The 27,280-nt window shown below is 40.8% G+C and overlaps 1 protein-coding gene across 2 annotated transcripts in view; it reads right to left on the bottom strand.

Moving 5' to 3' along the window:
• Positions 1–3,477: 3,477 nt before the first annotated feature.
• The window catches only part of RFX4 (regulatory factor X4), an 84,276-nt gene continuing 60,473 nt past the window's right edge, over positions 3,478–27,280 (bottom strand). The window contains exons 13-18 of one of the 2 annotated variants that reach the window (XM_085049678.1): positions 26,313–26,430; positions 21,575–21,694; positions 20,221–20,379; positions 13,874–14,036; positions 11,397–11,535; positions 3,478–5,006 (exon numbers count right to left, since the gene is read on the bottom strand). In XM_085049678.1, the coding sequence (XP_084905804.1) occupies positions 4,734–5,006; positions 11,397–11,535; positions 13,874–14,036; positions 20,221–20,379; positions 21,575–21,694; positions 26,313–26,430 (972 nt within the window). In that variant the 3' untranslated portion in view covers positions 3,478–4,733. Of the gene's footprint in view, positions 5,007–11,396; positions 11,536–13,873; positions 14,037–20,220; positions 20,383–21,574; positions 21,695–26,312; positions 26,431–27,280 lie in introns of both variants that reach the window. The other variant, XM_085049677.1, reaches the window with a different exon arrangement.

Raw genomic sequence — 27,280 nt, 5'->3', positions numbered from 1 at the left:
TGACGCGCCCGACGCGCCCCGCGGAAGCCGCTCGGACGGGCAGGCAGCGCCCGCACGCCATTGGCTGGAGCCGCCGGCCGCGCGCACCCCCGAGCCCTCCTATTGGCTGCCGTCCCGCCTGCCGGCTCTTGCGGAGAGAGGACTACATCTCCCAGCATGCCGAGCGGCGCGGCGCTGAGGCACACGGCGGGTTGCGCGGGGCTCTGTTGGCGCGGGGCACGCTGGGTGCTGCAGTCCGAGCCCACAGCCCCGCGGGCTCCCGGGGCTGGCGAGCCGGGCGGGCGCGGCGGGCCGGGAGCGGTGTGGGGTGCTCAGCGGCACGGGGTGCTCAGCGGCACGGGGCACTGCCCCGCACATCCCTCCCTGCTCCTCAGGCCTGTCCCAGGTGTGCTCTCTGCCACCTGCCCTGTGCACATGGCCAAAGGCTGCCTAAAACGCGGCTGGCCGCTTGTTCTTAAGCTTTGAGGTGGCTGGGCTCCCTACGCGGGCGAAGTCTGTCTGTTCCCTGAAGCGGGGCTTCGCCACAGCGTCTGGCAGCAAAAACAACCTTCTTTTTCTCAAGTCTAACCCACCAGAGCAATGGTGGTACAAGATTCTCCCTGTTTTGTTGGGGAAGCGGCAGGAGGGGAAGGTGGGCAGAGCCGGGCAAAGCTGAACCGTGGCTATAGAGGTTTTGCAAGGCCGTGGGGTTAAACTACACCGAGAAGATGCACAGGATTTCCATACTCAAGGCGACCTGTAATCCAAATTAACTGTCCAGATTGCAAAAAAATTATATATTGAAGTGAACCAAAAAAACTATGTTCAGACGGAGCTGTGGCCAGTCTCTCTCCTTGAAATATTCATTTACTCAATTCAGGAGATACTCCATGAGAAAGAGAAATCCATCCCACAAATGATTTGCTTTACAGTGGACAATGCCAGAGAGGTTACACCTGCAGATGGGCAGAGCGCTGAAGGTGCTCAGATGTCTGTGGTGTTTGAGACACAAACCCAAACCACAGCCTGGATTTCCCCCTGAGGGGTTTCTTGCCACAAGAACTGAGATACAAAACCAGAACAGCACTGTCACTGCACTGCGAGAAGGAACAAAATCCAGCCATCAGTGTGCAGCCATTTCTTCCAAACAGGTCCATGTGGAAACTAATGCAGCTTTGGAGAGAAGAATGAAAAGAGTCTTTTGCTTGTTAGATTTACAACTCTACAATAAAGTATAAACCTGCCTAGATTTACTTCACAGCACAGCAGAACACTCATTTTACATACACTTAGCCAATTTTTCTTTTTTAATTATAAAACCTAAAACTAAAGATTAGGAAACTGTTATTGCCCTTTAAAGGCACATTGTTATTCATCATCAGCGCATTTTAGTTTCCACTTTATGTAGCATATGAAGGATTAGGATTTCAGTGAAAGACAGGGACAGAATAAATTGCATCCTCTACCAAAGAACTGCCAGACCTTTTCAGATGGGTGCATACCATGAGCCCTTCCCATGTTAGTCAGCTTTATCTAAACCTTCCAAAGCAATGTCTGCCCCTGAATTTCATGGATTTCAGGGTCAGTCACAACAGAATTGTGGGGCTGGGGAGGTCAGAGGCCATTTTTGTCAAAGGGTAGTGACCTTAGCAGCAAGAGGTAGCCTGACAAAAACAGGATTCATGCCACTGAATGGAGTTCTCACTGCTCTTCCCCCGCTGAGTCTTTTTTCTACCTGGTAATGAAAAATCTTGAAGAATTGTAATGGGTTTTTATACACATACATATAAATATATGTATGTGTGTGTAGATCTATTTAAAAATATTAACTGTCTTATGTCAGTTATGCTGTAAAATACATTAGTTTCTATGCTTCTGTAATTATATATCTGTTGTGTGTTTTAGCCCATGATGAAGATCCCAATTTAATAAAAATGCGTATTTGTTGTTACAAAAAAGAGAAGGGAAGCAAAAAATTTAAAAAAAAGGAAAAGGAAAAGGGGAAAAAAAAGAGAACAGAAACTGAAATTGAGATTGAATATTCAGAATGTGGTATAAAAGTTTCTTCAGAAACACTTGTGTAGACACATATTTACTTTATATACACATTAAAAAATAGCTGGGCAAGGAACTCCAACTTTTTGTTTCCACGGTCAAGGGAAAGGATTAATTAACAGGCTGCAGACTCTGACTCAGGAGTTTTGGCAACTTGTACTGGGAGGATTTAGGACCTTCTTGCCCCTAACTAGACATGCTACCCAGAGGTTATCAAACTCTCCTGAGGTGCTGCACTCCCCAGCCTGCTGCACTCCGTGTGACCTGAAAGCTCCTGTGGTTTGTGCTGCTGTGGGTTCTGAGCTGCAGTGGCCCAGGAGGAGTCCTGCTTGCCCTCACAGCACTTCTCATGCAGCTGGTGATGGTGATTTCTGTTTCACCAATCTATATATTGCTCCCCCTCAACATCTAGTTTGAATTTCAAAGCCCTCATCAGGAAGCAGTTCAAAGGTAGTTGGAAGTGCACATTCAGACCCCTGAGGCATCAACACGGAAGGAAGAAGGAAGAAGGAAGAAGGAAGAAGGAAGAAGGAAGAAGGAAGAAGGAAGAAGGAAGAAGGAAGAAGGAAGAAGGAAGAAGGAAGAAGGAAAAAGGAAGAAGAAGGAAGGAAGGAAGGAAGGAAGGAAGGAAGGAAGGAAGGAAGGAAGGAAGGAAGGAAGGAAGGAAGGAAGGAAGGAAGGAAGGAAGGAAGGAATGAAGGAAGGAAGGAAGGAAGGAAGGAAGGAAGGAAGGAAGGAAGGAAGGAAGGAAGGAAGGAAGGAAGGAAGGAAGGAAGGGAGGGAGGGAGGAAGGAAGGGAAGGAGGAAGGGAGGAAGGGAGGAAGGGAGGAAGGGAGGAAGGGAGGGAGGGAGGGAGGGAGGGAGGGATGTTCTTGGCTCTTTTTTATGAGCTGCTCAGTGGTGCTGCTGTTGGTCCCAATTCCTCTCCCATGACGTTGCACGTGACGTTGCAGTTCTCCACTCAGAGAGGTTTTATTCTTTCTGGGTCTCACACTGTGTCCAATATCCCTCCTCCTTCCTGAACAGTCTGCCTGAGCTCTTGAAATCAGGGTAACAGAGTTGTCCCCAAAGATGTTGAAGGATATGGAACATTTGTGTACTAAAAATGTCTCATTTTCTCCTCTCTTTCAGTCAATGGGGATTAGGTTTTTGGTTTAACAACTTACTATAAAAAACAAAATGTTTCTGGCTTCCCTTGGGTGGTGCCTGGGCTCACCTTCATCCTGATCCTTCCTAAGACCATGGCAGGATCAACAATCCATCAGGTGGATGTGCATCACTTATTGGCCATGAATTGTACCTGTTCTCAAGTCCTTTGCTGGATAAAACCACACATGATGACATCTAAGATTCTTAAAAGGTTTGCAGCTTGCAGAAGTTTTTGTATTTAAGTAAATTTAAATGGCATCTATTTAATTTCAAGAACTTTATTTGGGTGTGAAAATCCCTCATATATCTTGCACAACTGTACAAATAACACTTATGTCCATTTTAGGCATAAACATGGTTATTATCACACTGGGTGCTATCAAAGATTTTATTTACAAAACAATTACTAAAATGCCTGTTGTCATATTTCCATTTATTTATTTCTTACCCATAGGGTAATAGGTCCACCATAATTGCTTGGTGCGTTTTATAATACAGAAGAAAAAGCTATGTTAAGAAAAACTAACAAAAACTCACAAATAGCTACAAATCCGACAGAAAATGTCTAAGAAAAATTCTCCCCAAAATACAATACATTTTTCCACACATACACAGTACAGAATAACTTCAAAGGCACAGCTTTGAATTTTGCTTTCGTAGACGTATAGAGAATTATCACCACGTGAAGGAATTGAGAGAACAGTTTCATACCTGTCAATAGATAATTAAGTGAATAATCATGTTTGCATTGTCATTCTCTTTATATAATTGCTTCATATCATCATATTTAACATATGTGGCTCTGAATCCAAAATCTTCCCAGTCCCCAAGTCCCTTCTTACCTTGTCACTACTGACCAGAGAAGTTAGATTTTTCCAGATTGTGCAAACTCAACACAAATACATATATAATAAGAACAATAGTCAACTTAAGGCAGTGTATAATTCAATGCTACATGTCTTTTCTTCTCTTTTGTAAGGATAAAACTTACTGGATCAACAGAAAGGTGCATCAATATACAAAGTTAGGTGTAAACTGAAACCTACAGCAACACGTGTCTTTTTAAGGAACCAGATAGAGGAATTGATATGAATAAGTGATGACTTGGCAGAATGGTTTTTAAGGAATGCATGAAGAGCTTAAAAGAAGAACAGATGATGGAGTTTTGCTGAGGGTGAATTACCCATCTTTAATTCAAATTATAAATAGATCCTGCTGCAGTCTTACATTTTTTTGTAAGACTCACTAATGTTTGCCAGTAAGAGAGGGGGTAAAAATGGCTCACTCAAACTGAGAGCACACAGGGTTGGCCCACAATTAAAAAAGGCACAGATCAGCCCAAAAAGTGGTCTAGAACAGCACAAAAGTATTTTTCGGCTACAGGAACATTCAGTCACACTGGTCTGCAATCTGCCCACATTATGAACTACATTTATCTGCCCAGGATCTCCATTTTCACCTCCCTTGAAGAACGTCTATGGAAAGTCCCACACAGCATGAAGTGTTTTAAACTCCTTGAAGTACGTGGGCTTAGCTGGTAGCAGTCATCTTCACTTAGCCCAGCCTGTGGTGGCTTCTCCATTGATGTAGGCAAAGCCAGGAAAGTGTTGCATGTGCTCATACTCAGAATTTCTGCGTGTTGTCAAGGGGGTGTACATGTCACTGGAATTCCCATATCTTGTGGAGTGCATGGATGAGCTGGTGTAGCAGGAGTTGGCAGCTGGGACCTCTGGCCAGCGAGGAGTCACTGGTGTGGGGTGCAGCCTGGGAGTACTGCTCATCAAACAGGGCTCCATTCTGGATGTTGGGCCATTGAAAGGGTACTGCAATTAAAAAAAAAATTAAAAAAAAAAAATCAAAGAATCATCTGCCACACACTTCATTTTAAAATAAGGCTGGTGGTGTCACAGTTGGGTGTTTAACAAAGCCAAAAGCATATGAATTAGCAGCTATCCAACAGCAAGGTACCACACTGAAGGTGGAATGTCAGATAATCAGTGTCTGCTGTTAGATAATCAATGTAAACCAAAGTTTCTGGGAAAGTCTTGCAAAAGAGTCACTGATTTTAAATATTGAATTTATTAATCAAAGTGCTAGGTAATGGCACACATATCTGGGAGCAGAAAAATAGATTGAATTACTTTCCCCTTGACCATTTAAAATTTAAAATTTTGATACCTTGGGTTGTTTCACACTGTGGTATTTCTTTAACTAGAAAATGTCACTAAAGTAGGACTATCACCTCTCCTGATGCTTTCAAGCTGCATGCCAAAGCTTTCTATGGCTCTAAAACCCCTTCCCCATGTTTTGGAGGCTTATGGAGAGAAAAGCTGGAGAAGTTGCTCCTAGCAGGGAGGTGACAGTGATTCCCAAAGGGTCTCAGCACATTATTCCACTGCCCGGGGATAATCAGTTGCATAAGCAACTGTTACATAAGCCCAAGGCAATTAGAGCAGTGTCTCCATGAACAGTCTGTGCTGTCTCCCTTCAGACCACAGCCAGGAAGGCAGCCCAGCCTTGGCAAACATATTTGAACAGTTCACAAGCCTCAGGCAGCTCAAAGCCACATGCTGGCCACTCCTAATGAGAGTGGAGAAAAAGAAGACTCTTTTTGACCAACACACTGTAGTTAGTGCTTTCCTGTGTGTCCTGGGGAGACAGGCCAGGAGGCAGATGAGAGGGAAGATATCCAAGGTGTTATCTAGACATGGAAGGTGTTATCTAACCTGCACTTCCCATCACCACAGAGGCTGATCTACCTGTGCCATCACAGCTGCTGCAGCAGGGTGTGAAATGGCAGCACCACCCTGGGATGTTACACTTCAGCTCTGGCACTGCTAATCCAGCTGTCAGAATAACACAACAGGTTATACAACATCATCTAAATCTCCATCTTCACCCCAGAGAAAGGCTTTTCAGGAGGAAACTTCAGCAGAGCTTACATACTGAGTGTGAAAAGCCTTATACTCCTTTGAAGGAGAATCAGGTTTTCAGATCTGTTGACTTCCCAAAAGCTCTCACTAAAGATGAGAACTTCCAGTGACCAGCAACAATGAAACTCAAGCTTTGAAGCAATACATGGCCCAAGCTAAAATCTTTCGTCTTTGTCTTCAGCAGCATTTTACTTGATACCAATTACTGTGGTCTTTGCCTTTATTACCCATTGATGTATATTTGAAGTCACTGTAGATACTTGTATTATAAAGAGTATACTTCCAACAGGGTTAACCTACACTTCTGCCATAACACACCAATGATTATCCCTTGTCTTCTTCCCAGTGAGATAACTGATTTATTCTGTTGTTAACCATAACAGAAGCTTTGCCATCATGACTCAGTGCAAATTCCCTTGGAGGTTTTGAAACCAAGGTTGTGACTTGTAACAGGGGAATTACTTGCTTTCATATCCCTTACAAATGCCAAGAGAAATCCCTGTCTTCTGCCAGGATAATTTGCTATTTGAAAATCTGTAGACTGCAAAACTGTTCACCTATGAGCAAGAAGAAAATGACCTCTGGGAGTATTGTGGTTGGTCTCCTTGTTGTACATATTATGTCCTTTTGCTCATTTGGAACCACAAAACCTGTGCCCCTGAACGAAATCTCAGCTCCCAGAATAAACTCCAGGATGCACTGAAAAAGAAAGATCCTCCTGCAATGTGAGCCCAGAGGCCATGCTTAGGCTGACAGAGAAGGCAGGGGATGGCTGTGCATGAGGGCACAGGATACAGTGTGCTGCTTTTCCTTTTCATCAAGCACCCCCGATGCAGCTGTGTTTATGAATGTGTCATGAATATAAAAAGAATAATTGCTTGAAAATAACACGGACTCTAAATATCCAGGATTTTACAATAAATTCTGTTATGAGGGAATGCAAGATGGAAAGTTTTGTAATGGTAGGTCAGCTAATCGCAAATGACTCAGTGACTTCTTTTTCCCTACAGTGAAGAGACTATTGAAAGACAATATTTTTTAAGTACTCATTGGCCCCTGCCTGACTATTAACTCACCCAATGAAGCATCTATTCAGCCTTGTTGGAGTGTCCAAAGCAGAGCCATCTGGGCGGATGCCTGCCCATGCTGCCTGAATCACCTTTCACACTCTACATCCGGTTGAATGAAGAGTGCTTAAGCTCAACTCAAAACACTGGGGCCTAGTGATCTTTGCCAGATATAAAAGCGACATTTGTTGGAGGACTCTTGACAGGAAATTACCATTTTCTGGGTTGACTCACACTTGCTACTACTGCTGCCATTAGACCTAGACAAGAAGCCTTTTAAGCCTGTGAGACTTTGAGCAGATTATTGAGGCCTTGCCCAAAAAAGTAAAATTAATTCAATTTCTTTTAGTATTATTTTAGAAAATACAATGTTAAATATGTCTGCCCATGAAGTGAAGGCTGAGTTTCTGCAGTGAAAAGGAGAATAATCTCTTTATCCTTATTCTCAACTCACCAACCAATTATACATGGAAGTGTAAGGTTTCAATGTCCACACAGCAAAATATTTTCCTTATGAATGTGGCTCTGACTTTACATTGTATTAGCTCCCAGTTTTGCTGAATGCTGTAAATTAAAGTTGGCATGTTAGCCACTACTTTGGGACTTGCAAGTAACACAGACTAGAAACTACCGAATTGTGAAGAACTGGCTATAAATTAACTTCATAAAAATATGCTTAAATCTTAGAAAAGGACAAAATTGAAACTATTGATTAATTGCATCCTTATAACCCTTAATTCAACCCTTTTCTCCACAAATTGAACCTTAATGAATCTGTTAATTAGGCTGGGTGAAACTTTAAAGTCCATCTAAGTGATTTTGGTACTTTTGGGAGTGGCATTTGGAGCCCTAGGAAAATGCTATTTGTAATTATATAAAAAGAAGTTAAGACATCTGTTTCCTGTTGCATTCAAGACATAATTACTTCAATTACATGCTAACAGTCTCGAGGCCCTTATGAAGCCATACAGTTGGGAACAATGACTCTTGCTGCATGGGTGGGATTTGGGCAGTATTTTTGTCTTTCTGTCATTACCAGCTGTTTGATGACAGAGTGGTTATTGGGAAGGGTGTATTATTCTCACTACATTGCTATAGTCATGAGTTTATGATGTGTATGTGCTGGAGGATTAAGAACTTCTCCCATTCTTCTTTTTTTCCTAAATAGATGGGGTAGAACAACATGAATGGACACTAAAGCATGGGCTCTGTCTCAGAGAGGATTTCCTTGGCTCTCCCACTGTCACACAAACAGCTACTGCTGTCTTCCAGTGCTGCTCCTGTGTAAATCCTGCTGCAGAGGCATACGAAGGGAGGACATGGTTTAGTAGAACTCTGGCATGCAATATTTTACAGAAAAACTGAGTAGTGTTGCATGCTGCACCCCTGGGAAGGTATGAGAGACCACTGCAGTCCCCAGAGCAGTTTAGGAGAGTCAGAGTACAAACACTGCTTAAAGTTCCTTTAAGTAATACCCAAATATTGTGCTCTGGGGCTCTGAAATGTGCAGAGCTAATCTGCTGTGACAGCAGAATGTACTACTGCAGCATGTTCCAGAGCCATTTGTTCTGTCCAGGCCATGGAAGTAAACGATGAGCTTCATAAATGCTGCTTAAAGGCAGCAAAAATGTATAAATAAACAAATTCATTTTTGTCTTTAAGGTAGGAGCTGCAAGGTACAAAACTAGAAACATTTCTATGCTACTTCTATGGTTCTCTGTTGAGTACCTGCATAGAGCACCTGCCACAACAGAAACTAAAGAGATGGTAACTCTTAACTCTGGAAGGAGTTGAGGAGGTGAGGAAGGAATGATGCAGATCTGTAATGTCTTGGATGGTGAGAGTAGCTAAACAGGGAATGAATATTCCCTATTCCTCATCACCCAAGGAACTCTTGGGCACCCAGTGCAATTATGAGATAACAGACTTAAAATTAGCAAGAGAATGAGTGTTTCATGCAACCCCTGGCAAAGTCTGCATGTACAAAAAAGCTCAAAGACAGGGTAATGGACAGTGGTTTGCTACAAAAGACATCATTCCAGCTGCTGCTTCCTACTCAGGAAATTCCTGGGTTAGCTCTTGCCAAGGACAGCATAGGTATGCTGGTGAAAGGACCACCTACTTACCCTACTTCAAAGACTTTTTCTCCACACTTATTTTTCTGGTTGTTGCCAGAGGTAAGACCTGGATAGATGAACCCACAGTGTGATTCACTACAGCTACACACTAGGGTACTTACACATCATGATGTGCATCTTCATATGTTACCAGATATGTTAAAATGTATCCTGCCACAGATTCCTCTAATTATTCTTCCGACTAAAGGCATTAGCCTTGAAATTTGCAAAGAAAAATTACTGCAGGATGAATTAGTTTGTGTTTAAGGAAAAGGTAGAACTATATGAATTGAAATACTTTTGGATAGGCTGAAAGAGGATTAAGACCTGTCCAGCCAGGGTGAATCTTGCAGATAAAGCTGTGCTCAGAAGCCAGTCAAGCCCACACTGTGGAGGTGCATTGTGTGTGACACTGTGAAGAGGCTACCTTTGAAGGAGGTAACTCTGCTGAACTCAACATGGGCTGATAAGAGCTCTCAGAGGCTTTTAGACAGAGTTGTTGTCCATTTTCTACCCTGGCATCTGGTACCTAAAGCTGCAGAGGCAGAGAACTGATGAAATGGAGTGTCAGTATAGACATGTTTAAGTACACACACACACTAAACCCTCTGCTCCTAGATGATGATGAGTAGCATCAGAGAATTGCATGCACTCCTGCATTATGGCTTGGAGAATCAGGCAGCAAAAGATCAATCTGTAGATCATTTTTCATTTGTCTGCCAGGCTCCTGGCCAGTAAGCCAAGTCAAGAAATGAGCAATCAGGCCTGGAATGACAAATAAGGAACTGTTTTGAGAATTATTCACAGATGGTGAGGAAAGAAGAAAAACTTCAGATTAAGACCAAGGTTTGAACAGACTGTTCCTGTCATCAAAAAGAGTCTTAGCCATCAGGGGGAATTAGTCAGCCTGTGCTGCCAGACCCCCACCTGCACTTTCTGAGAGCTGTACACAGTAAAATATCGACGTCTGTCTGACTTCTTCCCCAGCACAGCTTCACTCGAAAGATTCCATTGAACAAAACCCCTCAAAGCAGCTGATAAAACCTGGAGTATGTCACTCTCTTCCACAGAAAGAGGTTGGACATGATGTTCTTCAATACCAGAAGAGTGATTTATAGCTGCAGCTTCAACCCCACCTCAACTACATGTCACCTGTTTTGGCTCAGACATGTGTGGGACAAGGGCTCTCCCTCAATCCATGTTTGTAGAGGAGAATTTACCAACCACACAGAGCTTTTCCTTTTCTCAGGAGTTAATCCCTAGACACTATCTTAAAGAGCTTGGTAGAATAGTTGCTAAAGTTGAGCCAAAGTTCTATATTTGGCCAGAATGTAGATTATAACAAAGAGTTCTTTTGAAAGTTATGGTCAATGCCTCCTCAGCTGATTATACTCCCCCAGCTCTGCACATTGCAGCTCCTTTGGTTTCAGTATAGTGGCAGCTGTTGATATATTCATTGTAAATTTGGCTCCCTGTATTTTTATTTTGCAACATCATGAGTCCTACTGCAATTTGTTGCAATATGTTCTCCTCACAAAGATCACTAGAAAAAGTGCAGTTCCCTAAAATCTTACTGGGGACATCTTATAATTTATTTTTTTTTTTGTTAAAAGTAGCTAAGAAAGGATTTATGATAAGGGCAGGCATTTTACAGAAGCTAACTTGTCTTTAAAAAGACTGTCAGCAAATTCCTAAACATGGGTATTCCCAAAATCAGGGACCCTAGAAGAATTCACTATTGTCTCTGCATCTTCAGCTGTATGAAAACACTGTTATTTCTTCTTAGGGAACTCTTCCTGCTCCTAACACCTAAGAATTATACAACAAGTTATAATACATTTTGCTTTAGCTACTCCATGAGCCAGACTGCTGGATTTTAGAGTTAATATTTTATATTCACAATAGAAAGCTACTTCTGATCTCCACCAAAATGAAAAGATATCTAGGTAATATTAGAAAATAAAAAAATTAGAAGCCATCAATGTCTAGACTGGTGACAACTTATTAATTCAGACAGCTAATATGGTTATAAATTTACAAATTAAATTAATTTCAAATGTTATAACAACTATCATCAAGTAATAAATGCAAATTACCTGTGAAGAGCTTCTGTGGTAAGCTGAGTAGTGAAGTGGTCCAGAAATAGCAGTATCATGTGGTAGGGATGGATACTGACTCTGCATTGGATGGGGATGCTGGTTGCTATAGCTACCATAGTTGTAACTTCCTGTGTATCTAAAATACATTAAAAATCACTTTTAGTATTCACAATAATTTATTCCCACTAATCATTCCACAATTTTTGTGAAACACACCATTGTTTTTAGTTTGGTTTTTTTTTGGTCATAGGAGGATGATATTTTAAATCTTTTTCAAAAAGATATTTCCCAGCTCAGATGGGAAGCAGATGCCACTAGTGAAAGTATGTGTCCAGCACAACATCAAACAGAGACCCAGCATGTTTCTGTGACTGATTTTAAACTGCAGACTCAGCTCTGCACTTTCTGAGGAGAAAGTGTCTTTCCCTTTTATTGTTATCTAATGCAATGTTCCCAGTAAATTGCTGTCCAGGCTGAGGAAGTTGACTTGAAGAACTGCAATGAGTTCAGCTATCTCCTTGTACTGCAGTCAGATGTTCCTTTTTAGGGAGGGAGAGAAGCAAATTAGTCTGAATCTGAAGAATGCAACATTCAGCTTTAGTACAGCCAACTCAGTAAGAGAGTGGGATGTGAGGTTGGACAACCTGTCTGCTTTCTCTTTGGTTCCCAACCTCCTGTCTAGGGACATCCAGGGGCAAAGGAGGGAGCAGTTCCCTTAGCTCTTGAGTCAGTGTTTGTTGGCCACCATTGTTTGGACCATTCACTAGCAGAATGGACACCTTCTGCAATCTCCCCATCTTTGTGAACATGTGAACATTTGATCTACATTCCCTTTCAGAAAAGGTGATTCACCTAGATTAAAATGTTTCCTCAAATCACCTTAATCCATCAAACACCAGAGGCGTGGGATTCCTGCAGGAACAATGAATTCTCACATATATATGATATAGACCCTGCCTCACTGTGGTCTGTTCCAAATCTTGAATGCTCTTAGCTCCCAAACCTCCATGCTGCTCCATTTCTGCCTTCACCCAGCAGCCATATTTCTGAATTAGAGAGATGTTTCCTTTCTCCTTACCCAGGTTTTCCCAGCAAGGGCTTAGCAGTGATGTTCAGACATTATCTAAACCTAACCACATCCAAGATGGAAGAAGATGCAGGGTTCAAATTAATCTATTGATGCCCTTCCAGACAGTTTAGAGTCTTTCACACTGGGAAAGCACTTCTGCAAGGTTAATGAGTTTCCAGCAAGACTGAGGAACACAGTGAAGCCTTTTGAACCTTTTGCATCATGGCAGCACTTTGCTAATCTTGCTATGTCTGGTCCTTCTCCATTGATTAGTTTATGATTTTTTTTTTTAGTCATGGATATGTATGAGTTATGCACTGAATCAAATGAGGATGGCACAGAAGTGTTGCTTAATGAAAACAGCACTGAGAGATTTACTAAATGTCTAAAGTTTTTCCAGATCAAAAAATGTTACATAAATTTACTTGTAATTATTTTAATTGGGAGCCCTGAGCAAATTTTGGTGATGGAGAATATTAGAATATTAGGATGATAATGTGTCTATATCCTCAAACTGTGGACTTTTTTTTCTGCAGCTTAACAGCAGTTAATCACTGAGGTTGGAAGGGACCTGTGAAGTTTATCCAGTCCAACCCCCTGCTCAAAGCAGGCTCCACTAGGGCAGCCTGCCCAGGATTGTGTCCAGATGAAGTCTGTCCAGCAAGGATGGAGACTCCAGAGCCTTTCTGGGCATCCTGTTCCAGTGTCTGATCACACAATAAAACAAGTTTGGTTTTTTTTTTAATTTATGTTTAAACCGAATTTCTTTTACTTCCATTTGTGCCCATTGCCTCTTGTTCTGTCATTAATATCACTGAAAAGAACCTGCCTTTGCCTTCTCATCATCCCCCTCTGATAAAACCTTCCCTGAGCCCTCTCTGCCTGATCCTCAACAATCTCAGCTCTCTCAGCCTCTCAGTCCAGTCCCACAATCACCATCAAAGTGGCCTTTTCTGGACTTACTCCAGTCTGCCTGGGTCTGTCTGGGACTGGGGAACACAGAATTGGATCCAGCTGTGGTCTCAGCAGTGCTGAGCAAAACAGAAGGAGTCCCTCTCCTGAGACATGGTATAGCAGGGCTGTTCTCTAGGCACATCTAGCTTTACAAAACATGGCACAGGAAAACAGGAATCAGAGAAGAAATCTACTGAAGCCTTCTCTTTTAGAAAATATCCTCCAGGCCCACTGTGGTTTTGAATAGAATTAAATGAGATTATAAAACTAAGACATAATATAATTATACAACAGCAACAACAGCCAAAGAATTATGATACCAGCATCTCTGCAATACAGACTTAACCACATCAACAAACAGCTTTTACTGCATTTCAAAAAAAGCACCTAAGCAGAATTTCATCCAAAACCCACCAAAAAAACCCCCAAGACACACTGGGAAGTGGCTTACCCATGTTCTTCTCTGTGGGGATAAACAGGAATCCGGTGTGTAACAGACGATGAAGGAACGTGGGGACTTCTCATGCAGGGCAGCTGTTGGGAATTCTCAGCAGGTGAGCCTGCAGCTGTTGTCACAGTGTAGGTGAGAGACCACGTGTAGGATTGCATAGCCCCTGCAGGCAGAGAGGAGCCAAAGATCACAGTTAGCATGGCTGTCACCCACTGAGGAGCTGGCTGTTGGGACAATTGCAGGAAAACAACCCAACAGGCAATGGTCATGGAAAATGCACCAAGCAAAGTGACCAAAGCTGTCGTATCTGAGGCATAAAGACATAGGGAGCATTTTGGGGCATGCAGGGATCCAGAAGAATGAAACATATCTGGAAAATCTCACACTGTGGACTTCCAGTGTGATGGTGAAATAATTTTGCAAAAAAGCCCAAAACCCTGGAACAGGACTGAGAAGTGGAAGAACACCAGGGCTAAGGTTTTTCAGGCATCAGGCACTAGACCCTGAGGTCTCTCTCACATGGAGAGGGCTGCTGGTCTGCTCAGCTCTGAGGCCTGCATTGAGGCAGGAAGTCTGATCAGAACAATGAAGGATTAGAAAAAAATGGGTGTTATGCAAATAAATTGCATGAATCCTTTTGCAGTTTGTACCTGTTCCACCCAACTAGGTACTACCAGCCCTTGAAGTGACAACACTACAAAGATCCCCAAATGACAACATGTATATGGACAGAAATAGCCTAGTTGTTTCCTTCCTGCAAATAATGTTTCTTTCTTTTTTTTAGTGGCAGCAGAGACTGGACTTAATTTATTTTTGTCATGTAGAGCGCTTGTGGGAAGAGCAAAGCAAAGAAGTGAGTTTTCCATTTTGCTGAGAAGGTGCTGAGTTTTTTAATCATCCTGATCCCTTCCAGGCAGGAACTCCAGTTTCATGAGCCAGCTGCTGAGAAACCTTTGTCCTTTGCACACACCCCTTTCACTCAGGAGGCTGACAGATCCATTGTTCCACTATAACATAGCTCTTGCTGGAGGTCATGACCATACTGGCTGAGATTACCCTGCAAATGAGGACCAGAACACTGAATTTAACCCAATGAGAACACTGGTCTGGGGGGCTCTGGGCACTCTTGACTCTTTTTCTTCAGCTAAAAGGAATTGCAGGAGGTGACTCAGGTTTTTTCAGGATGGATTCTAGGACTTCCTGTGGTATGAAAGGGCCTAATTCAGAGGGGGAAGCAATTGTACTGCCAGGTCTGTGTCCACTCCATGGCTTTGGGAAATGAAAAGCTTATTTCAGGTGTGCCTAATTTTCTTCAGGTGTGTGTGATTTTATTTGGCAAAATCAGGCAATTTTTTTTTTAAATAGGAAATGCTTAATTCTGGGTCTGAATTAATGCACTCTGAGCTTTACAAGGCAAGTCCAACTTGAAATACTTCAGCAGGGTGTGATTTGGTGCTTTTATAATAGAAATCCTTGGAGGTATTATGGCCAAGAGTATTTGTGATAGGTCTGTTTTCACATGCCTGCATTTTCTGCCAGTGACTCTTGAATTTTCTGTCTTCATCTCCTCCCAAAGCTGAGGACCACTGAGATCCCCAAGACCCCAGGATGAAAAGCTAGCCCACGTTGCCATGGACTAATAACCATTCATGGTTCCTTGAGTTGAGGAAAATGTTTAAGGAAGCCTCCCTTAACTGAAAAATAGAGTTTAGGTGGAAGGGACCAAAATTACTTATGCAGTTACCAAATAACTTCATTTGAAAACAAGAGCATTTTGAAAATATCAACAACTTGTCTACAGAATATTTTAATGAAACATTGCAATTTCAAAAGGTCATCATATTTTCCCAGTGTTATATTCCAAAAGAAAATTTGCAACTTTTTTTCTAAATAGGCCTAAATGCAAAAGGCAAAAACAAAGAGAAAAGAAAGAAGGACAACAAAGAGGGTGAAAAACCCCAAATACTTATTTTTAGGTAACATTATTGTTTCAGGGGTTTTTTTTTCCCCTTTTCTTCACTTCACCATAAAACAGAAGTTTTACTTTGACCTGATTTTATTTTTTCCGACAAAAAAATTGACCATTGATACAAAAATCTCATGACCTTCCTAGCTTTAACAAGCAGCAGCAATAACAGAGCCAAAAGATCCTTTGCATTTTATCTAATACAGTGATTTCACTGACCCCAGACACGGTGACAACCTCCTTTTCTTTTTTTGAAATATAGTGGGGATGTTATCATAGTCTGAGGCAAATGAGTGAGTCCAGGACAGCAAGTTGTTTCATGTGCTCCCCATGGGAAGTCAAATTCCTTGGATGAGGGATGCCACTCCTGGCATTCAAATCTAACTGGCAGCTAACTCAGTTCAACTTTAAAAGAAATGGCTGCAATGTAACAAGCTTTGTGTTTGTCCAGATGCCACAGAAACAAATGGAAATAGGTCTTGCACTGGGAGAGTTGTGAATATCTTTGTTTAATTCTCCTAACCAAGAATTTCCTGAGGTACTACAGGATAGCACCACACACAGCTGCTCTAGGGAATACTCCCTTTCTTTTGCAGGTTATGGGTTAGAAACAAAAGTATGTTGGGTTTTGCTCTGGATTTACAGAATGGCAGAAAGCAGTGCTAATACTTTTTCAGAATATTCTGGGGAACCTACAGTTGCCTTACTTCTCTTTGCCTTTGTGGAAGGGATGCCTTTATTTTCAGTGAAAATGACATTATTTTCATTGTTTCTTGTTACAAAGACAGAGATGAAGGTCAGAAGATGACAACAAATTTGCAGTACACACGAGATTAACAAGGATACTGCCAATGTTGTTGTGGGTAGAAAAAGGGGATTGAATTAAGTCTGAAAGGTTTTCATAGTTAGCTTTTTAATACCTGTCTGTGTCCCAGTCCTCTATGAATAATTTCCTCAGCTGGTTGCAGAATTGAACTCCAAGAGATGAAGCCTCTTTTAGATATGACTGAACCCAACTGAACTGCTTTTTTGAAATAAGCAAAAACAATAGTGATTGAGCAACAATTTGCTCTGCTTTGTGTTCTGAACATGCAGGGTTTGATTAAAACAGGGAAGTTCATTTATTATCACTCTTCTTTCTTTTCTCTTTTAAAAATAAAGTGATTTTGAGGATACCAACCAAGAGGCCATCTGACCTGTCAGGGAGCCAAATATAAATGGAACTGCTATTAGTCCAACAACAGCCCTGCTGTCATTGATGCCATCACATCCAGCAGTGCAGAAAAAACCCAGAAGTTGCTTCATGATGCTGAATTTTATATCTACTTTAGACTGGAGCAAACAACCACCAAGACCCAGTGAGACACTCCCAGCACTGAGCATTATGTCTGATAGTAAGCAGTACTGTTAGCCTCAAGCAGGCAGAAATCCAGTGAGACCCCCATTCTGTCCCCACACAACAAACTTTACCTATAAAGCTCCAGACAAACACAAACCCTTCCATTTGAAGGGGTGAATTGCTTTTTGAAATTGAAAGCTTTCAGTTTTTCACTCTGAAGCTATGAGAATTAAACTCTGATTTTATTCATCGTTTACTCAAATATTCATGTGAGTCCAGGAGCTGAAGCTTTAGGAAAAAACCCAAAAATTTGTTCTGCTCATACAAAAATGAGAGGTGCTAGATCTGTGCCAGTATTCCCAGCATTTTATTACCAAGCCTAGACTTGGAAGATCAGTGACTTTTCACGACCATTTCTGACCTGAAGACTTATTTCTGACCTGAAGACTTAAAACTGAGCAGCAAACTCTGTAGTTTACTAACATATTAGGAACTAACAAATTAAAATCCATTTTGTGTTGTCTAAAAACGATTGCATTGGCAAATGAGTAATCAGAGCTTTAAGAGGGGCTTTAAGAGAGAACAGCACAGTCAGCCATACAGCTATCACTTTTATTACAATATTGTTGCAGTTTGAACAATCATTAATCTGGCCTTTGTGATTTAGAAAGGATGGAGACTAATTAGCCTTTTAACTGTCTAGTAACCTAACAAAAAGTTTTAAATAAAATGTTAGTGGTGTCATGACAGATATTCTACCACAGAGTGTGATACATAGGATTTACCTTTCTTTTGCTCAGTATCTTGTACTTGCAACAGTTTAATTTGCTGGTTTTGAACTGACCACTGACTGAAGGCAAAAAGGTTAAAAACGCAAGTTTAATAGTTAACTTTTATTGCTAATGTCACAAGCAAGAAAGAGTTAATGATGCCTTAAATTGGGGAACTGAGAGCTAATGGTGAGCAGAGGAACTAGTTCTCAAGATCTGCAAAGCATTTGTAGAATTTTACATTTACCTCATATAAGACACATAAGAAAATCAATAGTGTACTTTAAATACATCTTTCCAGAACAGAGGTTCCTGTTTCAAAATAGCCTCTGCAATACCATAGATCTGTATATAAAGTAGTCTGAGTATGTGCAATACATCTTCAGCACTCCTATTTTAAAGTTCAGCAATTTCCTATAGCTGAGACACAATTGTTATTTTGTAATGCTTTATGTGAATAAACACTGCATTCCACGGTGTAACGGTTAGCAAACTAAAAAACAAACTAAAACTACTCCATCTACATGATGAACATGGGAAACAGTGGTATTGCTAATTGCTCAAGTTAAGAAAAAATAAATAGTCACATATTCATATCTAATCTTAACCAGAGCATTACTTGCATTGACAAATTTGACTTGTGCAAGACAAAGATGATTTTCACACTCACAAAAGTGAGACTGCACCAGACCATAAGGGTAAAATCCAATTCAACCAAACAAAAGCTTTTAAAACAATCTAAAAATGAAAAGCTGAGAAGAAAAGAACTAAAATAATCAGAAATAGCTTTTTTGCCTAAAAAGTTCTACTATGGGAACAATTGTGGCCTTTCAGTACCTGAAGGGAAAGATGGAAAGAGACTTCTTGCAAGGACATGTAGTGTCAGGACAGAGGCAAATGGCTTTTGGTTACTGTTGTAGGACATTCCCACGAAGTTATGGTATCTGAGGAACTACCCCACAAGCCCCTCAAACCTCCATTCCTGTCAATGGCCCTGGAGAACACACAGTTCCCTTCTTTTCACTCTTTTCCTTCTGGGTACAGCCCTGCATCATACTAAGCTCTGGCATCACAACCACCCCACAATGCCTACAGGTCAAGTTCCACACAACATCAATGTCTCCAGCAAGAGCCAAAGATCCTCACCACCTCCACTGTCACCTGAACTGAAGCCATGTGGTCACCTGCCCTGTCTAGGACTCATGGATCTCTTGTCTGACTGTCCTGGGGGTAATAACATCCTATTTCCCTCCTAAATATTGTACTGCCTCCAACAGTGAAAAAGCTTAAGTTATGATGTAGGGGCAAATATTTTCAAATTTCTTTCCAACACAACACGCATTGTGCTTCCCTGTGGCACCCTTGAAAACATGAAAAACATTTTTCAGAAAGATTTATTAGTTCTTTAGCCCCTGCCAAATTCTCCAGTGTGGTAAATCATCACTTTATGACATTCTTTCAAGAAGATTTTGTAACTTCTCTAGTCCATCACAAAAGCGAGAGTTTCCACATTCTGATTGTACATCCTATTCAGTGAGGAGCAGCAAAGCTGGAATTTCACTGCCTGAAATGCCTTCTGAAAGTCACTCACATTTCTGCCTTTCTTTCCATGAATTAAGAAAACAGTCTTTTGATAATACAGACATCCAAAAGGTAATGAGCTTTACTTTAGAGCACAGAGGGTGTTGGCCATTCACACAGCCCAAACAAGAAGCTAGTTTTATGCTTATTGTTTTCTGTCAATCCCACCCACAAGATTAAGCTTTCCCTTAAATGCAGATTTTTCTAATCTGTGGGCCCACCAGAACACACCAACCTTATCACTTGCCATAATAGAGTAGAACACTGAAAAATAGGCTTCAAATATGTAATTCCTAATCTCTAACATTGAGAGATGAAAGTTATCAGCAATGTGTAAAACATTCCCAAGAGGACTTGCACAGCTATTTAAATGTATGTGGGTGTTAAATATGTTGAAAGATGCCCATTGCCCATTTCCCACTTTGCCAGCTAGGAATTCCTGAACCACTACGGATTCAGGATTTTGCAAACCTCACTAAGCCAAAAATATTTGGCACATTTCCTTCAGGTGTATAAAACATCCAAACATCAGATCTTTTTCCTGGTAGACTGCACATCATACAGCAAACTGACTTCTGGCTTGGGAAGGCTTCTCATACCTTGCAAGCACATCATGTTCTCAGGCTCAATTTTGGGTGACCAAGTGCAAAAGCCACCTTCACACAGATTTATCTGCCAGAAGCCAACCTACCTGTGGAAGCTGTTATGCCCCCATACTCTGGGGACTGATTGCTGATGGGTGATGGGGCAGAGGGCACTTCCACAGAGGTGGCAGATTTAGCTGGGGAGAACGGCGCTGGGGAGGGAGTTGGAGCAGCTGGTTCACTCAGAATAATTTCTTCTCGTATTTCTGCTGCAGAATGAGAGAAAAACCATCAAACATAGCTAAACAAAGAGTCAAGGAACACTGAGAAACTTTAAAAAAAATTCAAGCAGTTAAGTTCTCTACAGTGTATTTCAAGAAATACATAGCAGGAGCAACAAATCTTTGGAAGAAGTACTTCTGTAATATTCAGCATTACAACCTTCAGTGCACCTTTAAAAGACCTCTTAAAGGAAAGTGCCATTTTTCCTGGTGCATGAACAGCTTGATGTACTATTGCACATCTAAAATTAGGAGTCCAGTCTGAGTTAGGCATTCCTACACCTTCTAGAGACACTGGAAAGAAACAGGAGTCTCCAGAGCATTCCTGTGGCTTTTGGCCATGACCTTCTTTCTTTGTGGACTAAAAGAAGAGGATATTCTGGATGGTTTTAGCTGCTAAAGGCATGTGGAGAGTGTGCAACTTGTTTGTCAAAAACCCAAGAGGTTATGGCAAGGCAATGAATTAAATTCAAGTCTTTCACCTCATACAAGATAGTACCTAATCACAGAAATGTTCCCATCAATCTAAAGGTTGGCAATATAAGCCATAGCTGAAATGGAGAATGAAACTTTCCAAAGGTGACAGAGAGGTTTAATTTGCCAATATTAATGGCAGATGCAAGGAAGGAAGACCACTGAGGAGCCCTCATTACAAGGGGCTGCCCAGAGTACAAGAACTAAAGGCAATTTGTGTTCTGGCAAGGCAGTGTGGAGTGGAGCAGGACTCAGAATCTCCTTCAGACACTCAGAAGTGTACCAGAAACAACAGCTTTGCCATTTGTCCTTTCTCACTCCTGCTATCTCTCCCTCTTATACAGACTGGTACAAATCCACTGATATCAGTGAACTCATTAACACTGAGTCCACTGAAATTCAATGGTGGCTTAGACAGGTTGACTAAGGTAAAAGACTCAGTACCAAAATTTCTTACTGAAACACCAAATGAATGCTAGGAATGGGGTTTCAGACATCCAGAGTTGTGAAGCAGACAGTTCTCTTTCAGAATGTGTTAACCAGGATGCCTCCCAAATTATTTATTTCACATCATGATGGAATGAAAACCACTTAGCTCCTGGATAAGCCTCAGCAGGTTAGATAAGGATAAAGATATGTCCTCACACAAAAAATAGAGAAATCAGTGGAATAAAACAACAAATAATGAACAAAAGCACAGACTCACCTGTGCTTCCTTCTCCTTTCATGGCCCTCATTAGCTCATTAGCTTTCTCCTGACAGTGGAGTGATTCCAGCAGGTACAATACGTAGTCATCGAACATCAAGTGAATGAGATGAAAGGACCCTGATAATAAAGTGAACAAACAAAAAAGCCATTGACTGTCTCAATACACTCATTAAATAAATTATTAGGGCACTCAACACAAACAGCACTGAATGAGACTGCCTCCTTGTACTGAGGTATCTCTCTTACTCAAGGTAAGAGAGGTCAAGGTAAAACCAGGGAGTAGCATTCCTGCATATCCTGGCTTCTACCACCAGCTGTGGTTTAGGGTGTAAGAAAGCTACCTAGCTGAGAGCTGGAACCTGATGGATTCTTCTTCTCCTACATTAGCACTGAATGTCAATTTTGGCAATTGCACTACAGTAGAATTGTTCCCTTTCAACTACAGGAGCTATCATTTTCTGTCAGAAGTAGAATCTCAAACTGGCTGCCTTAGTGACACATCCTGGAACGAATTTTCTGAACCACCTGCCCAGAAAGGAAGTTGAGTTGCTTCCTGTAATTTATAAAAAATACATAGGAGGGATGGTGAAGAAATGTTTGCCCTAGATCACAAATCACAAGAAACAAAAGATATGTTGGAGAGACCACAGATGCATTTTGAGGGGCAAAGTAAGAGGAGCAAAGCATGAGAGCTGAGACACTGATTGTGCAGTGCCCTCCTGAAAGGATGAACACCCATCTGCAGGGAGACACTGACAAGTACTGAGGTGGAGTTTGTTCAATTTATGCATTAGACTCCATGACATGAAGCACCTGTAATAGTTCCAGCCAGGACTTTATCATACAATGAGTTTGTATTTTTAAAGCTCCTCTGTTTAGATTTGCACAGAGTGTTTAACACATTTTCATTTAAGTCACTAAATAACTCTGACAAGTACAAAAACAGTGAGGTTAAAATAACAGCTCAGCCAGCAGCTAGCTTATATCAGAGAAAAGTCATCATATGAGATAGAAACAGAGATCAACTACTGCCAGAAAAAATAAATCCTAAAATTCCTCATGTGGATTTATTCCTTCGGAAATTCCATTATTACACTTGGGGAGAAATACTTTCGTGAGGAAAAGATCAAACAAGTTTCAATTTCAATCACATTTCACAACGACTGGTTTCTTCACAGGAAAGTTAGGTTTATCTTGAGATATTTTACGGAGTTTTTATCACAACGAAGAAAACTACCCCTATTCCAACATCTGTACTCAAACACGCTGCTGTAGGGCAGAAGTGGTTTGAAAGACCCAATATCCTTATTCAATTCTAGCTGGCAATTCAGCTCCCAGAGTGACTCTGAGCACATTCTTTCTCTTTGTGACCCCGATGGTCTTTGTGTTCCATTCTCTCACTCCATGCCTGCATGGTTTTGTCGTCACTGATATGAGCTGGGCACACACTGGGGGTGAACATGTGCCCTTGGGCAAAGTAGCACAGGAAAAGGACAGATGTGACTGCAACACCTTTGCTGGGTGCAGGAAATCTTTGGCTGCTGGTGAGCCTGAAGTGCATTCCTGCACTTTTTTCATGAGACTAAGCAGATCAAAATGGGAACAGGTTTCCCCAGCCTTTCACAGATCAAAAGTGAGGATCTTCACTTAATACTGCAGAGACCTTGTTTTTAGATACCTTTTGGGCTCCAAGTCTTGTGAAATAAAATCCTGTTTGATTCAGCAGTGCAATAAAGACAGCAGACATGGCTGATCACCTTGGTACTGACCTAGGATTTTCCCAGTGGAAACCCAGATTTTCAAGAATCTCCTCAAAATTCTCACTCTTCTTCTGACTACAGTTTCTCAGGGGGAAGTTTCCATTGACTCTAGTGCAGTTACTACTGATAAGTGTCTTCAAGGTAAGAAAAACAGGCTAAAATGCTGGCAAACTTCATGTAGTGGTATAAAACTCAGGGTATTTAGTATTTAACATCAAGCTCCTTACTCGGCTTTAATTAAATAGAAAGTTGCTTGTAGTTTCTTAAAAATATTTGGAAGTGCAAACTCTAAACACTGTAATGCTAGCAAGCAAACAACAAGAACCCAAGATCTGCTGTTTTTAAAAATGTCTTTGTTTTTGGGGGGTCTAATGCTTTATTTTGAAGACTTGGGGTTGGCAATACTGAATGCAGCATTTAAAAACACTCCAGTGCCCTTGTCATTCTTTTGAATTTCTCTCTTCCTCTCCTATTATTTCTCCCACTGTGTATTTTTAAGCTCTGCACAGAGTTTTTGAGCCCAGAATTTGCGTGAAAGACACCAGACAAACAAGGTTTTGGTGCTGAATTAATGCAATATTTTTATATTTTTAAACAAGTCAAATGAAATGTGAGCTATACAGTGAAAATGATATCAGGGTATGCATTTCAGCCTCACAGTGAATGGCTGTTCAGCACAATGTACCATAATTTATTCTGTGTTTGCAAGCTACTGTTTCTCTCATGAAACTGTTGGGTTCTTTCAAGACTATCTGTAAGTACTGAAATGGATCCAGCTGTAGCCAGCAAATCAATCACTTCTTCAGGAAAAGGTATGAAGTCATTCAAGACACTGTAGTTAAAACAATAAACAGAATTTGGCTGTAATTTTCAGGAGTTAGCAGAAATCATGGCAATGATTACCCAGCTAAGGCACAGTATCTGCATCTATTGAGAGATACAGCAATTATGTGGAAGTAGCAAAACAACAGTGAGATTTCCAGATCTGGAGAAAATCATGGCATTTCTCTTACTAATTAGTTACTTTATACACTGGGTGCATTACCCAAACATTGCCACCAACTGTGCCTTTGATATGCATAAACAGGAAAGGGAGGCAGGGAGGGAGGAAAACAGAGAGGGAGCGAGAGAGAGAGAGAGAGCAACTTTTCTTTTTTTTTCTGCCAGGGATTGTTTCAACCTGCCCAAATCACCATGCTTAAAAGCTCTGCAGAATCAAATCTCTGTGCCAGTCACTCCAGTGCCAGGTATTGCAACTCCCTTCAGTCTGATTCTGGAATCATCTGTTTCAAAGGTAAAAATAGACTGTCCTGTATATAGTAAAGATCCCATCATTTAACAGATTATTTCACTTAAAAAACCCCAAAAAATTACATTTTGAGCATCTGAGTCCATACATTGTTTGAGGCGGAAAAAATAATTCAAAATCAATCCACTGAAACAATTTCCAATGCAGTAAAAATGCCAAACTTTTTATCTAAGTTAAGAGCAAAGAGATATATATGTAAATATTCAGAACAGTAACCAAACTTTGTTTCTCTCCACAGAACTCACTTAATGCATGTATAATTGTGAAATCTAGAAAGAACTGTGTCAATTAAGTGCAGAAGAGTTTCTGCCATCTAGCTCTGAACTTTCTACATTCAGGAGTTACTCTTTTGGTACTTGCTCAACTCTAATTAATGAACAATATGTCAAATGGCTTTGCAGTGAAAGAGTAGCACCATTAATGCAGATTATTATGAATTTGTGTCCATGGCTAAATAACGTTTGTGACACTTGGGGGGAAACAAGGTAGGGATAGCCCAGGTTTCTGCCTGATGGGATAAGGAAATGGTTTTGTTATTCAAAACTTCAAGGCTCCTCCTGCCTCCGCTAGCATTGCACCTGAACAGGTTTGTGGTTTTTGCTGGAAACACAGATGGGAATTGTAATCACCCTGGGGACACTCACTGTCCTGATGTCTAGTGATGACTCATTAAAACCTGCTTGGAAAACTCTTTTACAATGGAAATGAAAATGGTCTCAGATTAAAATATAAACATGTTATGTAAATACATATTACATGTATTAAAAATACATAAAACTTAATATCATATTGTCTCCAACTGACAGTATCAAAATATATGCTATTAGACAGTTCTAAAAGCATAAAGGACATCAAAGCTCAGTCAGCAGAAAACCTTACAGCTGCTCAATGCAATGCAATACCCACATAAAACCATTCTTTATTGATCTTCTAGAAACATCTTTGGACAAATGTGCATTTGTAAAAAGCATCCCTCATGCAAAGTCTGGTCCTGAGTGACTGAATGCTCTCACTCATGGCACACCAGTCTAATCATTCTTGCTTTTACCTGATTTTAATCTGAACTCTTTGTATCCCAGGACAAAGCCCCATTTCCAACAGTGTAGGAAAGCAACATGCTTTTTCATTTAAAAAGTAAAAATCTATTTTTTCATCCTGACTGACTCCTTAAAAAATGGAAGAGGCTCTCTCCAGACCACAGAAGCACCCTCATTTTGCAAAGACCAGTTTCAAAAGCTATGTCCTTTAAGAGCAGAGCTGGCAAAGTGTTTCACTGGAGAGCTTTTCATCCACTTCAGCACAAAGTCATCTCTCTTGGCACAACTCTTGGGCAGAGTGGTTTGGGTGAGCAAAGGCTCACTTTGCCCTGAAGTGCATCAGGGAATGAATTCTCCTGTAATTGATTCCTCACTGCCCTGGGATTGCTTCTCCCTGCAGCTCCTGACTACCAGCAAGCAGAAGGAAGGAGTGATGTTTTCAGCTCCCCAGCTGCAGACAGACATCTGCCTGAGCATTATTTCCAAATGGCAGCAGCCACAACCTATTTTTTAACAGAGCCCTGGACATGTGAAAACTGGTTATGTTTTTGCTTCAAATGTACATTCCAAGCTAGGATACAGATTTTTTTTGACTGTGGCATGCAATTATTACAACAAAATCCAAGTACCAAAGCTGGGTGCACTGTGCAAAGTCATGTCCCGAATCACTCGAGTGCCAAAACAGGACCACATCAGCAGGAACTGCTGAGCTACTTTCTTCAAAGAGCCTTGTCTCTTGGCAGCTACCTGCAAGAAAACAGATGTGTCTGACATGGAGAAACTTTTATTTCTACCAGCAATACAGCTGAATGCTGATTCATATATCCACCTTTTATTTGATATACTGAAAAACTACTTACCGCCATCTTCACGTTAAAATATACACTACAGATTAAAAACCCCAAACTCTAAATGGCCTTAGACAGAAAACCACCTTTTAACTATGGACAACCTTCAGAAAGAGGAAACAATTAAGTATTATTCAAGGCTGGATCTTCTTTGTACATGATGAAAGAACTGCAAAAAAATTGCTCTGATCTTCATCTTTACCTAATTACTTACATGTTCATTCTTAATCAATATATATAATCAATACATATAATAATGAATATATTATTATATAATATATATTATATATAATAATATATAATCAATATATATAATCATATAATCCATAATGTTTCATCTACACTGAAAAAGTTTGTTACTATTTCAAATAAGGTTTAATATTGAGCATAAAGGTTTTCGTTCCTTCATGTTTTTCTTTTTGTGAATTCACTTAGTCATTTTATTAGGAAAAATGCTTTCCAGAAAGCACGCTTTAGGCATCAAATCTTAAAAAATGTTTTCATTATAGCCATATGTGAGTTAAAGAATTAGATCCAACCAATCAGCTATTAAAATTCATTAAAATTAACAGCTCTGTCCTTAATTTCAAATTGCAGTCCAATGATTAGAAGAAAAGTTGCCCAAAACAATCAAAGTATTTCAAGTAATCTGGGGAATTATCTGTTGTTTTCTATATGACTACTTTGCAGCAGAAAGAGAGGCAGCATATTTTGGTTTTTTTTTGTTTTACTTTTGACCTCTAACAACT

The sequence above is a fragment of the Lichenostomus cassidix genome, chromosome 1Ab, assembly GCF_008360975.1.
Source record: "Lichenostomus cassidix isolate B80296 chromosome 1Ab, HeHo_3.0, whole genome shotgun sequence".
NCBI lineage: Eukaryota > Metazoa > Chordata > Aves > Passeriformes > Meliphagidae > Lichenostomus > Lichenostomus cassidix.
This window is presented reverse-complemented; position numbering and strand designations above follow the sequence as displayed.